The sequence below is a fragment of the Carassius carassius genome, chromosome 3, assembly GCF_963082965.1.
Source record: "Carassius carassius chromosome 3, fCarCar2.1, whole genome shotgun sequence".
NCBI lineage: Eukaryota > Metazoa > Chordata > Actinopteri > Cypriniformes > Cyprinidae > Carassius > Carassius carassius.
In genome coordinates, this window is record NC_081757.1 from 32102369 (window position 1) to 32117959 (window position 15591).

General features: G+C 47.3%; 1 protein-coding gene across 4 annotated transcripts; it reads left to right on the plus strand.

Annotated features, from left to right (window-relative positions):
• The first annotated feature begins 255 nt into the window (after positions 1-255).
• On the plus strand, positions 256-13895 carry LOC132114936 (uncharacterized). 4 transcript variants are annotated; one of them, XM_059523333.1, is made up of 12 exons: positions 272-2010; positions 2290-2469; positions 2555-2647; positions 2862-2927; positions 11896-11961; positions 12048-12140; positions 12357-12434; positions 12519-12581; positions 12830-12880; positions 12969-13183; positions 13331-13370; positions 13572-13895. In XM_059523333.1, exons 1-12 carry the CDS (start codon positions 1785-1787, stop codon positions 13730-13732), a joined length of 1332 nt encoding a protein of 443 aa, XP_059379316.1. In that variant the 5' UTR covers positions 272-1784; the 3' UTR covers positions 13733-13895. The 4 variants fall into 4 exon arrangements, with proteins under 4 accessions (XP_059379332.1, XP_059379316.1, XP_059379323.1 ...); XM_059523340.1 differs by having other exon boundaries at positions 274-2010; positions 13331-13501; positions 13582-13680; XM_059523349.1 differs by lacking the exon at positions 12519-12581 and having other exon boundaries at positions 256-2010.
• Positions 13896-15591: the final 1696 nt, after the last annotated feature.

Sequence of the window (15591 nt, forward strand, 5' to 3'; positions counted from 1 at the left end):
TTCAACATCTCCATGACCTCTCTCACTCATTTGCTTAAGATTTTGAAGGAACATGACATTGATGTTCCAGCAGACGGACGAACACTATTGAAAACACCTCGTTCTGGCAGTTTGAGAATAACTGAAAAATCAGGTACATTTTAACTTTGAAAATGTCCATGCACTCATTTGCCAATATTATTCAGAAATTTCACTGGTCTGTAAAATCTTGTTTTTGATAGGTGGCAAATACACATATTTTGGATTAAAGGAAGGTCTTACGCATACTCTGTCTGAGCAAGACACTTCAAAATACGACCACTTTTGAGATTTATTTGAATATTGATGGCCTACCCATTTTCAAGTCCAAAAACCTCACAATGTGGCCACTTCAGTGTGCTGTCATCAACATTGATGAAGTGAAAAACAGTCCTTTTGTTGTTGCTCTGTTTTCTGGAGCAAAGAAACCAAATGATTTGGAGTTTTTGGGGGATTTTATGGAGGAGCTGCAAGAACTGATGGAAACAGGCTTTAAAGGGAAGAGAATTGTCCTCAAAAACATCATATGTGATGCACCAGCATGAGCCCTAATCAAAGGAATAGTTCAGTTTAATGGCCGCTATGGCTGTGACTTTTGTGATGTAAAGGGAGTTCATGAGAGCAAAATGCTTTTTTTGTATAAAGGAAATCTCAGAACCAATGAGTCATTTAGAAAGAAGACAAATCCTGAACATCACAAAACAGATAGCATTCTTTTGAATCTGGACATTGATATGATCAGGCAGTTCCCAATAGATCCCATGCATTGTGTAGATCTAGGAGTGACTAAGCGAATGTTGATGCTGTGGAAAGAAGGACCTTTGGCCCATATATTATCAGCTGGACATCTTAGCACCATTACTTATTTTCATCAAGCTGTCCGACATCACATACCTCCTGAATTCAATAGGAAACCCAGGGGGTTAGATGAACTGAAGCACTGGAAAGCAACTGAATTCCGAACATTTTTGCTTTATACTGGACCAGTGATTTTGAAATATGTTCTCGATAAGGAGAAGTATATTCACTTCCTTTCACTTACTATTGGAATGCGCATCTTGTACAGTGAAAACCTAATGGAGCATCGTGATTATGCAGATGAGCTGTTAACATATTTTGTTGAAAAAGGTAGCAGCCTGTATAGCATGAGTTTCATCTCAAATAATGTGCATTGCTTGCTACATCTCACTGATGTTGCAAATTACAACAGATCATTACACTATTGTTCAGCGTACAAGTTTGAGAACAATATGGGTCAAATCAAGAGGTTTATCCGTGGTTCAAGTGATCCACTGATTCAAGTAGCTAACGGATTGGCAGAGAGGCAAGCAATATCAAGTTCTAAGAAATCAAATGTTAACTCTGGTACGCCAAAGACAAAAGAATGTTACAGAATGACCAATGATAGCTACTGCCTTATACATGGAGTTCAAGAAAATCTGATTTTTTGTGAGGTTTTTTGCAGAATGGAACCTTTGTACACTAAGCCATGTGACTCCAGAATAATTGGCCTATTCAAAGGATTTCGGAATCACACTAAAATGTTACATACTGACACCACTCAACTGACACATAAAGCAATCATGATACCTTTGTCATTGATTGATAAAGATGAATACAATGCGGTAGCACTTATACCGCTCATGCATTCAGTTTGATTAGTTAGTCAAGTAAGTTCCGTAAGGCAGGGTTTTTGCCTTTTTTATTGCATGTTATCCTGATTTTGATCCAAAGACTATGAATAATGTGTGTGTGTGTGTGTGTGTATGTGTGTGTCTGTGTGTGTGTGTGCGTGTGCGTGCGTCTTTCAGTATCGAATTTGTTTATTCGGTGATGGACAGACATCTGTTGTACCAATCAGTTGGATTTTTGATGACAATGGAACATTGAAGTGTCTATGGACATCATCACTCTCAAACATTAAAAACAATTCTCCACCAAACCCTAACTGGAAGGTTTATGACATTGTGAAGATTGTTGGACCATCAATTGGTAAGAAATTGCAATAATGGTGCATTTGAATTGAAAATGAATGTGATGCTGAAATGTGGGTATAAGAACACAAATTCAAGTTGTTGTGCCTAATATAATACAATCACAATTTTAGTTTTACATAAGTATTTAACATTTCTGGTGAGATTTTTTTCTCAGTATTATGATAGGTGGTCTTATAAATTTACTAATCATAATATATTTATGTATTCTATGATGAATCAATAGTTGACTGAATTTCCATTATACACATAGTATACATAAATTTACCACTTACAGGAGACTATGATCAAGCAAATCAATACATCTCAGATTACACAACGGGGGTCTCAGCAGCAGAGGACTCAATTACTTATTCAATGACAGACCCTGCAGTTGTGGAATTACCTGAGAAGAGAAAAAGGAAAAATAAGCTCTGTGATGAAAGTGACATCAATTCAGAGACATCTTCCTGTGAAGGTCTGTATATATTTAAATGATTGGTATGCAGAAAACAATTTAGCCATAACTCTGTGATCATTCTTTATTTGTATGTTCTAAACAGATGATATGAACTTGAAGCAGTCAGGAAATGAAGTGAAGGAATCTGGTCTGAAGTCAAGAAATGTCCCACTGCCCAAACCTCCTATATACCATGGTTAGCCTGTTTTAACTTTGATGTAAAACTTTGAACTTGCTAAAGCACTTTTATGTTTTTTTCAATCCATTTTTTATTAGTTTGTTTTTTTCTTCTTTTGAACATTAGTCAATATTCAGCTCATTCAAAAAGTTCAGTGTGACAGTGTTTTAACTTTTTAACTAAACTTTTATTTAATAAAAACATTTTTCTTCTGCATGATCTATCTTTAAAGATACTCTTCAGAGAAGTGGGAAAAAAGATGAGGATGATCCCAAGCCCACAAGCTCTGATGTCTCAGGTGATTTAAACATATACACACATATACAAAAGATAAATTCATGTATTAATGGTGTGTATAATGTGTTACTATGCAGAGGTTTTTGCACTTTATATTGCCAAAACCCACCATATATGATGAACCTTTAGCTAAGGAGTAATGTTGGACATGTAAATGTCACAGGTCGGGGTGGCCAAGCCTGACTGCACCCACCCCTGAAACCCAGGATCACCTCGGGGAGCGTACCAGAGAAACCAGACAGACGAGAGAGTATAAAAATGAACAAAGTTTTATTTAGTTAAAAGCATTTAAAAGTCTCTGTACTAACTCTATGTCTCCCAACCAGACCGGGATCAGACCTCGGACGCCGGGAGGGCGTGGAGTCTTCGGGCAGTTCGTGCCCAGAGGATCCTGCGATCTGCACAGCAGAGTAAGTAATCACCGTCGGTATGTGTTCTTGAATGAATGGTGGGCTTACGGCTGGGAGATACTTCGGTTAAGACTGGGGGAGGAATAATTCTTGGGTCCACCTCTTTTCACAGGGACATCACTTGCGGCGTTCGGCCCAGAGGATCCTGCGATCTGCACAGCAGAGTAAGTAATCAACAGCGGTATGTGTTCTTTAATGGATAATGGGGCTTACGGCTGGGAGATGCTTCGGTCGAGACCGGGGAAGGAACAATTCTTGTGTCCACCTCTTTCCACAGGGACATCACATGCGGCGTTCAGCCCAGAGGATCCTGCGATCTGCACAGCAGAGTAAGTATCAACAGCAGGTATGTGTTCTTGAATGAGTAATGGGGCTTACGGCTGGGAGATGCTTCGGTTGAGACCGGGGAAAGGAATAATTCTCGTGTCCACCTCCTTTCACAGGGACATCACATGCGGCGTTCGGCCCGGAGGATCCTGCGATCTGCACAGCAGAGTAAGTAATCAACAGCGGTATGTGTTCTTTAATGGATAATGGGGCTTACGGCTGGGAGATGCTTCGGTCGAGACCGGGGAAGGAATAATTCTTGTGTCCACCTCTTTCCACAGGGACATCACATGCGGCGTTCGGCCCAGAGAATCCTGCAATCTACACAGCAGAGTAAGTCATCAGCATGTACACACACAAACTTCCCGCAAACAGGGAGCACGCTGAATGCCTGGGTGTTGGTTACGGCGATGGTGGTGGGCTTTCGGAGTGGTGAGCGTCCGGCATTAACTCCATATATATGTTCCCCACACTCTGTAACTTCACTTCAAACAATTTATTATGTAAACCCACCACTTCAGGCACGGCACACCCACTCTTCGTGCAATTAGAGCCAGCACTCACCCAACGATTGCTCCGTCCACTTCACAACGTTATTAATCCCAGTACAGGTGTATACAATTTATCAAAGTCCCAGATCAGGTCACTTATCTTCCCTCTGATGATGATGGCGCGGCCTGGTCTTCACTTGCTTCCCATAACTCGCACCCTTTCCGTCCTTAATATCTCCACTCGATCGCTGATATATCTGTTGCACAGCCAGATAGCCGAAACCCCACAATAGTCCTCAACTACCTTCACACGCCAGCCCAAAACGTCCAAGGGATTCACCTCTCCCAGGGGAACACATCCGAAGAGAAGAACAACATCCGGGGAGAAGACAACGAGGAAGAACAGCCGGGGGAACGAACAGCCAGTAGGAAAACAACAACCCTCATGGTCTCTGTACTTCCCTTTTTATATGGTTACTCCGCCTCCATAATCCTCTCACAGATCGCCACATCAAACTCTCCACACCAGACGTCAATCTGTCATTAGCGCTGTTATTGTGGCGTAATGCGCAACCCGGAAGTGGACCGGTGTTACCGCGACACCGTCCCGGGGGGAACACAATTCCAGCGGGACTTAGTTCCGCTTCTCTTTCGTCACCCCGTGACATACCCCCCTGCCAAACCGTTCTAGTCCCTAGAACGCCTTTCAGTCGCCCATTCTCCATAGCGTGCCGGGGGCCGACCTCGGTTCTCCCTCTGGGACCGTCGTGGTGGCGAGACAGGGTCGATGTCCGCAGGCATATCCATTGGGTCTCTGGGGGCCATTTCTGCGGGGACATTTCCCCGTTCTCCTGGGATCACGGCCCATCCTGCTATCCACGGGGCTACAGCTTCAGGCTCCATTGGCGCCTCCTCTACGGGGCTGGGATAGTTCGGACAGGGGCGGATCATGTTCCGATGGACCACTCTAGCGGGCCCGGCTTTTCCTTCGGGCCGAATCGTATATACCGGCTGTCCCGGCCGCTGCTGGCCCTCGACCACATATGGTGTACTCTCCCATCGGTCACTGAGCTTCCCCTTTCCCTGTCGCCGGTTGTCCCTTACCAGGACCCTTTCTCCTGGGAGGAGGGGGGCTTCCCGAGCCGTCCGGTCGTACAGCCTCTTGTTTTTCTTCCCAGCCGCTCGGATCCGTCTCGAGACTTGCTCGTATGCAAAATGGAGGCGTTGGTGGTGGCGCCCTACCCATTCGGTTACGTTCCCCTCCTCCTCGGTTGCTGCCGTCCCCAGCAATAAGTCGGTGGGCATCCGCACATGCCTGCCAAACATCAAATAAGTGGGGGCGTAGCCCGTGGTACTGTGCGTACTGTTATTGTAGGCCTGAATCAGATTTGGTAGCGCACTCACCCAGTCGCTCTGATGTTCTTGATCTAGCGTGCCGAGCAAGTTCAATAGGGTCTGATTGAACCGCTCGCATCCGCCGTTTCCCTGGGGGTGGTAAGTAGTGGTATGGATCTTGGTGCAGCCGTACACTTTACACAGCTCTCTGATTACCCGAGACTCGAAGTTTGGCCCTTGGTCCGAGTGTAGGAACTCGGGGCAACCGAACGGCTGGAAGACAGCCCTCCACAGAGCAGTGGCGGTGGTATTCGCCGTCTGGTCCAAGGTAGGAATGGCCCAGGAGTACTTGGTGAACAAGTCGGTAATGACAAGGATGTTCTGATAGCGGTCTGCTGGCCGACCCAAAGTCAAGAAGTCCATTGCGACTATGTGGAGAGGAGCCTTTGCCTGGATGGGGACCATCGGTGCTCGTGCCTCCTTCCTGGCTTTGAACAAGGTGCAACGAGGACAGGCCCGAACGAAGGTACGTACCGTTGCTTCTAGGTTGGGCCAGTAGAAGTGTCGCCTCAAGAGAGAGACCGTTTTCTCGTGCCCTTGGTGGCCCAGCTGATCATGGTACGCTATCAAGAGCTCTTGCACCTGGCCTTCGGGGACAACGATCTGTCGGAGTTCCTCGTCCAGCCCCGGATCTCGGACAGACCTACAGAGTACTCCCTCCTTCACCTGTAGTCTGGCCCATTGTCCCAACAGCTTCCTTCCTGCTCCCCCTTGGGCCCGTTGTTCGGCCAACGTCGGTTTTCGCCCCCGTTCCAGCCATCGCATCAAGCCACTGATCTCCCTGTCGGCCTGCTGTCGCTCTTTCCAGCGGCAGGGGTCCCATCCCCAACTCACAGGCATCGCCTCACGTTGAGTCCCCGGCGCCTCCACAATGCCCACCATATACTCCTCTCCCTCGGGGTCTGGCGTGGGTTCCGGTGGGTCCCTCGGACCTTGAGCTTCCGGGAGTCGGGACAGGGCGTCAGCGTTGGTGTTCTCCCGTCCTGGCCGGTACCGGAGCTGGTAGTTATAATTGGCCAACTGGGCCACCCAGCGCTGTTCCACTGCCCCCAACTTCGCCGTCTGTAGATGCACTAAGGGGTTGTTGTCAGTTACTACCGTCACCTGGGCACCCCACAGGTAATCTTTGAACTTCTCGCTGAGTGCCCATTTCAGCGCCAGCAACTCTAACTTGAAGGAGCTGTAATTTGCGTCATTCCTCTCTGCTGGATGAAGGCTCCGGCTTGCGTAGGCTACGACCCGCTCTACATCGCCTTGTTGCTGGGCCAACACGGCCCCCAAGCCCAGGTTGCTCGCGTCTGTATATAAGACAAAGGGCTTGGAGAAGTCCGCATACGCCAGAATCGGCGCCTGCAGCAACTCGTGTTTCAGTCGCCGGAACGCAGCCTCACACTCGGGGCTCCACAGGATAGCCGGTGATCCGCGACCTCGGGGGCGTCCTGTCCCAGCCAGCAACTGATTTAGGGGCTTTGCGATCTTGGAGAAGTCCTTGATAAAGCGGCGGTAGTACCCCACGAAGCCCAGGAAGGACCGGACCTGCTTCACCGTCTGTGGGGCAGCCCACTCTCGTACCGCCGACACCTTCTCCGGGTCGACCGAAACTCCCGCCGCGCCCACACAGTGTCCCAAGAATTTGACCTCCCGCCGTAACAGATGGCACTTGTCCGGCTGGAGCTTCAGCCCATATTTCTCCATGGCCCCGAAGACCTGCTCAAGGTGTTGTAAGTGGGAGTCGAAATCTGGGGAATAGACAATCACATCATCCAGGTACACCAAGGCGGACTCCATCAACTGACCTCCCAGGCACCGCTGCATCAGCCTCTGGAAGGTGGCAGGAGCGTTGCAGAGGCCGAAGGGCATCCGGTCCCATTCAAAGAGACCGAACGGGGTGGTAAAGGCGGTCTTCTCCCGGTCGGCCTCGGCCACTTGTACCTGCCAGTAGCCACTTGCCAAGTCCAGCGTGGAGTACCATGCCGAGCGTGTCAAGCCAGCCAGGGAGTCCTCGATCCGGGGTAGGGGGAACGCGTCCTTCCTAGTGACCAGGTTCAGCTTGCGGTAGTCAACGCAAAACCTCCATGCGCCAGTCTTCTTCTGTACCAACACGATGGGAGCTGCCCACGGGCTGCTGCTCTCTCTAACAACCCCTCGATTGAGCATACCCTGCAGCAGTGTGCGGACCTCCGCGTACAGGGTAGGTGGGACGGGTCGGTACCTTTCTCTACTGGGCTCTGCATCTCCGGTGGGGATCCGATGTTGTACGACGTTGGTGCAGCCGTAGTCCTCTTCGTGTGCCGAGAAGACATGTTGCCACTTGCTCAGCAGGTCTCGCAGCTTCCTGGCCTGTGCCGGTCCCAGCTCCTCCCCTTGCAGGGAACTTCCCTTCAAGTGGCCGGGCACCTCCTCCCCTAGACTCTGGGGCGACGAGCTCGCTTGGGTAAGGGCCACTTCCACCACCGCGGGGTGTACTTGGCGAAAGCTCACGTCCTGGTCCTCCCGCACCTGATGGGGTTCTACCGGCGTTACCTTGACCAGCCGCTGGTGTTTGTATAGGTGCACGACGTGGGGCGTCCCGTTCCGAACTCTCACCGGGATCCGTCCTCTTCGTGCCACGGCCAAACCTCTGGCGACTTCTACCTGCTGGCCATCCCAGTGGGGCTCCACCAACACCCATTCCTCCGCTCCTACGTCCCGCTGGGGGACTCCTACCCATACTAGGGCCTCGCTGTTCGCTGGCACGGACAGGGCATACCAGCACGCTACCCGACCAGTCCCTTCGCGGCCTTGCCGGGCCCGGGACATCTGGATCCGTCGGCAGTCAGCGGCGACGCGTTCCCATTCCTGTTGTTCGGCCGGCGAGATCCCTCGAGCGGGCCTTACCCGAAACAATTCTTCCCAACATGCAGATAATACATTCATACCTAGTAAGGCCCGGTGACTCCCCAAGCAGTGGTCCTTTACGATGATCACTCCCTTCTGGGGCACGATCACTCCATGGATCTCCAAGTCCGTCAGCCTGTAGCCAATGTAGGGGATGTCCAGACCATTTGCTCCTTTCAGGGAGAGCCAGGGAGCCTCCGTCCCATGCATCCTCTGGTTTCCAAACAGCTCTTGCGACAGGCTCTCCGCGAACAGGGTCACCTGGGATCCGGTGTCGACGAGACAGGGCACCTTCACACCGCACACCTGGACCTCCACCACTGGGCTATGCCCGACCAGCCTGTCCTTGGAGCCTGCTCCGATGGGTGGGTCATCTAAGGGGGTCCCGACCACACGACCCACTGTGGCCGGTCGACCTAAAAACCCCCCTCCGAACCTCTTCGAGGGCCACACTGTCGGCTGTAATGGCCTGGTTGGCCACAGCGGTTGCAGATAGGTCGTCCTTGCTCGTCCCACTCAAACTGGGGTCGGTTGGGCCGGTTAGGTCGCCTCCCTGCGTCCCTGTTCCCGTCCGAGTACACCCGGTCCCGCGAGATGGGCCTCACCTCTGGCCTGGTAGCCCCGAGACGCAGCTCGTCCACGAGCGTCTTGGTTAGCTCCGCCATCTGCTCCCGGACATCCTTTAGGAGTTCTAGCTTCAGAGTCTGTTTCCACTCCGCCATGTCGGGGACAGCCACTACGGAGCTACTTACGGCCGCACACACAGGGGGCTCTTTCACCTCAGCCTGATCAATCTCCAATGCCACCGCTTCCTTCTTTAGGTCTTCGAAGGTGAGTTCCGGCTCCCTCCTAAATTGGACTCTAAGTCCCTGGCGTACCGGGCCTTCCCTTAGCCCCAGCAGGAATTGGTCTCTCAACAGGGTCTCACCCTCTCCGAGACCATGGTCTGGGCGCCCCTGCAGCCTGGTAACTTGCTCCCGTAGTTGGAGGGCGAAAGCTCTGACGGATTGGCGGGGGCCCTGCTTGCTGCTGAAGAACTGGGCCCGGAGAACCGCAGTTGGAGTAGCGTCACCATACCTTTCCGTCAGGAATCTGAACACAGACTGGGCGGTGGTTCGGACAGCTTCGGGGGCGGCTTGGACTTCCCGCCGTGCTTCCCCGTCAAGGGAGTTGAGGGCAAACTGTAGCTGTTGAGTCGCGCTCAGTCCCTGTAGCCCGGCCAGATATTCGATCTGAGCCCGCCATTCGGAGAGGCGCACCTCTGACTCACTTCCTCCATATTTCTGGACCCAGGGGTTTCCCATGAACACTGGCATGACTCGGGGTGGGGCCCCCAGTGCCTCGTCGTCGGCCATCTGAGAATCCCTGGTCGCTCAACCCGAGGTGAAACCCTGCCGACTACGCCAAATCTGTCACAGGTCGGGGTGGCCAAGCCTGACTGCACCCACCCCTGAAACCCAGGATCACCTCGGGGAGCGTACCAGAGAAACCAGACAGACGAGAGAGTATAAAAATGAACAAAGTTTTATTTAGTTAAAAGCATTTAAAAGTCTCTGTACTAACTCTATGTCTCCCAACCAGACCGGGATCAGACCTCGGACGCCGGGAGGGCGTGGAGTCTTCGGGCAGTTCGTGCCCAGAGGATCCTGCGATCTGCACAGCAGAGTAAGTAATCACCGTCGGTATGTGTTCTTGAATGAATGGTGGGCTTACGGCTGGGAGATACTTCGGTTAAGACTGGGGGAGGAATAATTCTTGGGTCCACCTCTTTTCACAGGGACATCACTTGCGGCGTTCGGCCCAGAGGATCCTGCGATCTGCACAGCAGAGTAAGTAATCAACAGCGGTATGTGTTCTTTAATGGATAATGGGGCTTACGGCTGGGAGATGCTTCGGTCGAGACCGGGGAAGGAACAATTCTTGTGTCCACCTCTTTCCACAGGGACATCACATGCGGCGTTCAGCCCAGAGGATCCTGCGATCTGCACAGCAGAGTAAGTATCAACAGCAGGTATGTGTTCTTGAATGAGTAATGGGGCTTACGGCTGGGAGATGCTTCGGTTGAGACCGGGGAAAGGAATAATTCTCGTGTCCACCTCCTTTCACAGGGACATCACATGCGGCGTTCGGCCCGGAGGATCCTGCGATCTGCACAGCAGAGTAAGTAATCAACAGCGGTATGTGTTCTTTAATGGATAATGGGGCTTACGGCTGGGAGATGCTTCGGTCGAGACCGGGGAAGGAATAATTCTTGTGTCCACCTCTTTCCACAGGGACATCACATGCGGCGTTCGGCCCAGAGAATCCTGCGATCTACACAGCAGAGTAAGTCATCAGCATGTACACACACAAACTTCCCGCAAACAGGGAGCACGCTGAATGCCTGGGTGTTGGTTACGGCGATGGTGGTGGGCTTTCGGAGTGGTGAGCGTCCGGCATTAACTCCATATATATGTTCCCCACACTCTGTAACTTCACTTCAAACAATTTATTATGTAAACCCACCACTTCAGGCACGGCACACCCACTCTTCGTGCAATTAGAGCCAGCACTCACCCAACGATTGCTCCGTCCACTTCACAACGTTATTAATCCCAGTACAGGTGTATACAATTTATCAAAGTCCCAGATCAGGTCACTTATCTTCCCTCTGATGATGATGGCGCGGCCTGGTCTTCACTTGCTTCCCATAACTCGCACCCTTTCCGTCCTTAATATCTCCACTCGATCGCTGATATATCTGTTGCACAGCCAGATAGCCGAAACCCCACAATAGTCCTCAACTACCTTCACACGCCAGCCCAAAACGTCCAAGGGATTCACCTCTCCCAGGGGAACACATCCGAAGAGAAGAACAACATCCGGGGAGAAGACAACGAGGAAGAACAGCCGGGGGAACGAACAGCCAGTAGGAAAACAACAACCCTCATGGTCTCTGTACTTCCCTTTTTATATGGTTACTCCGCCTCCATAATCCTCTCACAGATCGCCACATCAAACTCTCCACACCAGACGTCAATCTGTCATTAGCGCTGTTATTGTGGCGTAATGCGCAACCCGGAAGTGGACCGGTGTTACCGCGACACCGTCCCGGGGGGAACACAATTCCAGCGGGACTTAGTTCCGCTTCTCTTTCGTCACCCCGTGACATAAACCTGAAGATAAACATTTTTAGTTCAAATTTATTAGTTTTATAGAAGCTTTACAAAGAATTCTGTTTTACAAAGAAATACAAATCCCATACTACAGATAAAAAACAAATATAAACACTTAAATGTCTCTATCAATAGCTTAAAAATGTGACTGTAACAATGTTTGAATATATTATTATTTTTGTTTTTTATGAATTTTATGAAGACCCTTACAACCCTCTGGAGGCCTGTTGTGGGTCCCCTGACCCCGGTTAGAAAACCCATGCATTCATGTATTGATGTACATTAAGCCACTTACTTCTATATCTTCCTCTCAGAATTTCGTGATCTTCAACAACATCACATGACTTATAAAGAAATTACAGTGCAAACCAGGATACCAGGTGTATACATTGTTTATTCATTGTGTATACAAGGTTTGTTATGGCAAAAGATTAGGTGATCATACTAATTTTAATGTGATAAACAGATGATGTGCATTTAAAGAAGTCAAGAAATGCAATGAAGCGAGCTGGTCTGAAGACAAAGAATGTTCAGCTGGCCAAAACTCCCAGATACCATGGTAAGCTTGTGTTCTAACTTATCTAAGGAACTTAGCAGAATCAGCTTTATCATTTTATTTGCAGATTTTGAATGTCTTATGTCTTTTCTTGAAAGTAGTCAAGAGTCCACTTATTCAGAAAGCTTTGTGTCAAAACATCTGGTGAGTATGAAACACTTTTTCTCTTAAATTGAATCTGGTTAAGCTAATTTGATCATTCTAATTCACATTGTTCAGGTGACTTTCTGGATGATAACAATGAAAGCCCTGATGACAGTTATTTAAACTCAAGCCAGCCCAACCCAGTATTCTTAGGTGAGACAATAGATATTCCCTTTAACACATGCAAACACATCACAAGGTACCTTATAAGAGAATTTTGTGTCATGACTCTCACAGATACTCTTCAGGGAAATGTGGCAATGCATGAGGATGATCATCCCAAAAGCTCTGCTTCTTCAGGTGAGTTATAATTTAATATAATTTATTGTGTGTGTGCGTGTGTGTGCGTGTGTGTGTGTTTTTTTTTTTTTTTTATACATTGTACCAAATGTCCCCACAATTAAAGTGAACCACCTACATGTGCATTGTGGATAAAACGATCAGGGAAAAAATGGTTTAATTGATGTAGAAAAATAAATATAGAAACAATATAACTGATTTAGATAAATGCAATTTCACTGACCTTATGTATGTAATTTTGATAACAGGGAAGGAACCAAAGGAAACAAAATGCAAAGTCACCATGGAGAAATTGTTTGGTATGTGATATATCAATTAGACATTATTTATTTATACAGACATAAAACATCCTTTGCTATATAACAATCTAACTTTACAATTTGTCAGATCTGAATACTAAGATACTCCAACAAATTCAAATGCTGGAACAGAGACAAGCTGTCATCATGAATGACTTTGCAAAAGTTAAGTCTGTTCTCATGAAGCGGGCAGAAGAAGATGCCCATGAGGAACTTTTTAAACAACAACAGTGCTCCAGCTTTGAAACGTTTGAAGCCTTCTGTCAGAGGCTTGAAGAAGACAAAAATTATCGAGAGCTTTATGTTAGTACTACTATATAAATTTAGCGTTTATTTTTACAACAAAGCCACAGTTTTATTTTTTTATTTTTTTGCAGCAGATACCATGTAAAAGAAATGTTGAAGCCTGGTATATTTTAATCATGACAATATTATGTATGTTTTTGTCAGGTACACTATCTCATCCATACTCACGGCAGCTCCAATATAGGTGAGATGGTAAGACAGGCTTTAAAAAGCATAGCGTCAGACAATGTTCCCTGTCTGTATAACAGAACGGGGAAAGATGGGAAGAAGGTGTTGCCACCTGTGCTCCTGACATGTTTAAAAGTAAGTGTTTAAGTTTTGGTTTGTGCATCTGGATGCTGCTATAGAAATTGTAATGTTAACACCTTGCTCTTTGTGTTTTTAGAATGTGTCAGGTCTTTTCACAAACAAAATGAAATAGAGGTGAAGAAGCTAAAAGTAACCACCAGAACAACACCAGACGCGGAATGTATTCGCCAAGTAGAATTTTTTTTGTCCAACGCCAACACCAGGCTGAAAAGGAAACCAAATAAAGGAAAAAGCTGACTTTTTGTTTGATTGTTTTTATTGATGGAAATAAAGAATGTGGGTGTAAAAGTTTGAGTTAACTGAATCATTTTAGATAACAGTGAACTAACACAATTATTGCATAGTGGTGTTATATGGTGATCTCACAGTATGAGCACACAGTGATCACAGTATGAGCACACAGTGACCACAGTATGACCACAGTGATCACAGTATGAGCACACAGTGATCACAGTATGAGCACACAGTGAGTGCGCAGTGACCTCACAGTGATCACAGTATGAGCACACAGTGACCACAGTATGAGCACACAGTGACCACAGTATGAGCACACAGTGATCACAGTATGAGCACACAGTGAGTGTGATGTGACCTCATATTTCGACCACAGTATGAGTGCACTGTGATTGTGCAGTGACCTCATGTTGTAAACAAAGTATGAGCACACAGTGAGAGCTCTGTGTGGTTACACTTTTAGTTCACTGTGACACTCACATTATGACCGCACCATGAGAATATTGTGAGCTCATAGTGACATCATTGTGAGATCAAATTGTTGACTGGGATCCTAACGCCTGATGCTTCACAAGATAACATAACAATGGTTGCTAAATTACAACATAGCCAACACTTCAAGTCTGTTTTAGCACATGGATATCGTATTATTCTTGAATATAATCGTTTTGTCTAAATATGTTTTAACAATTATTTTTGTTTTTACAAAGGTGTTCAATTGAACACGTTTAACTAACACCTCATTCAAGCTCTGTGGACCTTCAGGTCAGGGAAATACAATATACAGCATAAACCTCAGACTACATGGCCGTCAGGGATCCATATCCCAAAATACTCATACATGGCAGTGTCTACCAACCCGTTGTTAGATGGCGGGGTTTCCCCTTCATAGCTACGCGAAAAATGTATTTCAAAAACAGTATTATAGCTATTAAACTATCTTGTTGTGGTTTGAAATATGTATTTAATCTCAGAAAAATCTCCAAGCATATCTGATTTGTGCTTTAATTATTATTATTACAATCCTAATTTAAGTGATGAAGGATTTTGAAAGTCTGACAGTCATTAGTTGTTGAGTCCTACTGTAATGTTAACCCTGGGCGGTTTACATGTTTCAAAAGATTAACTGCTGAAAACATTACATATTTAGAAAAGTATTAAAACGTATAATCAAATGTAATCAGTTACATTACTTTTTTAAAGAAATTAAAATAGTTACACTACCTTTTAGATTTTAAATAGGATAACTTGTACTCTATAACCTATTACAATTCCATAGTAACCTTCCCAAAACTTTTTGTAAAATAATTCCATCAGGGTCTCAGCTACAGCTAAATGTTAGAACAAACTTAAGGACCTTGTTGGCAGTTTGTGAGGGGTGTCTGTGAAAGCTGCGTAGGTGCTTGAGAGTGTTTGAAAGAAAAAAATGTTTCACTTAAATATGTTATTTTGCTGCAAACTATACATGCACGTGATCGATATCAATAAAAAATGTGTTCGATAAAACTTTTTTTTAACTTTTCAACATTTTTAATTCTGCGCCCTCTTCCCTTAATGCAGGTCCCCTTCGAGAGAATAGGTATGGACCTCATCGGACCTTTAGAGTGATGATATGCAGCATCTGATGGCTGTCCTGAGATCGCTGAGGGGGGCGGGACTCATGGTCAACCCAAAGAAGTGTGCGATTGGGCGTGTGGAAGTAAGGTATCTGGGCTTCCACTTGGGGCATGGACAGGTGCGTCCCCAAATTGACAAGACAGCCGCTATTGCGACCTGCCCACGTCCCAAGACCAAAAAGGAGGTAAGGCAGTTCTTGGGGCTGGTGGGATGTTATAGACGGTTTATTCCTAATTATTCGGACC

Coding starts and splice junctions, on each gene's coding strand:
- LOC132114936 (XM_059523333.1), top strand. CDS start 1,785: ATGTGTGTGTCTGTGTGTGTGTGTGCGTGTGCGTGCGTCTTTCAGTAT. Junction 11,962..12,047: donor AGTGCAAACCAGGATACCAG/GTGTATACATTG, acceptor TGTGATAAACAG/ATGATGTGCATTTAAAGAAG. Junction 12,881..12,968: donor CACCATGGAGAAATTGTTTG/GTATGTGATATA, acceptor ACAATTTGTCAG/ATCTGAATACTAAGATACTC.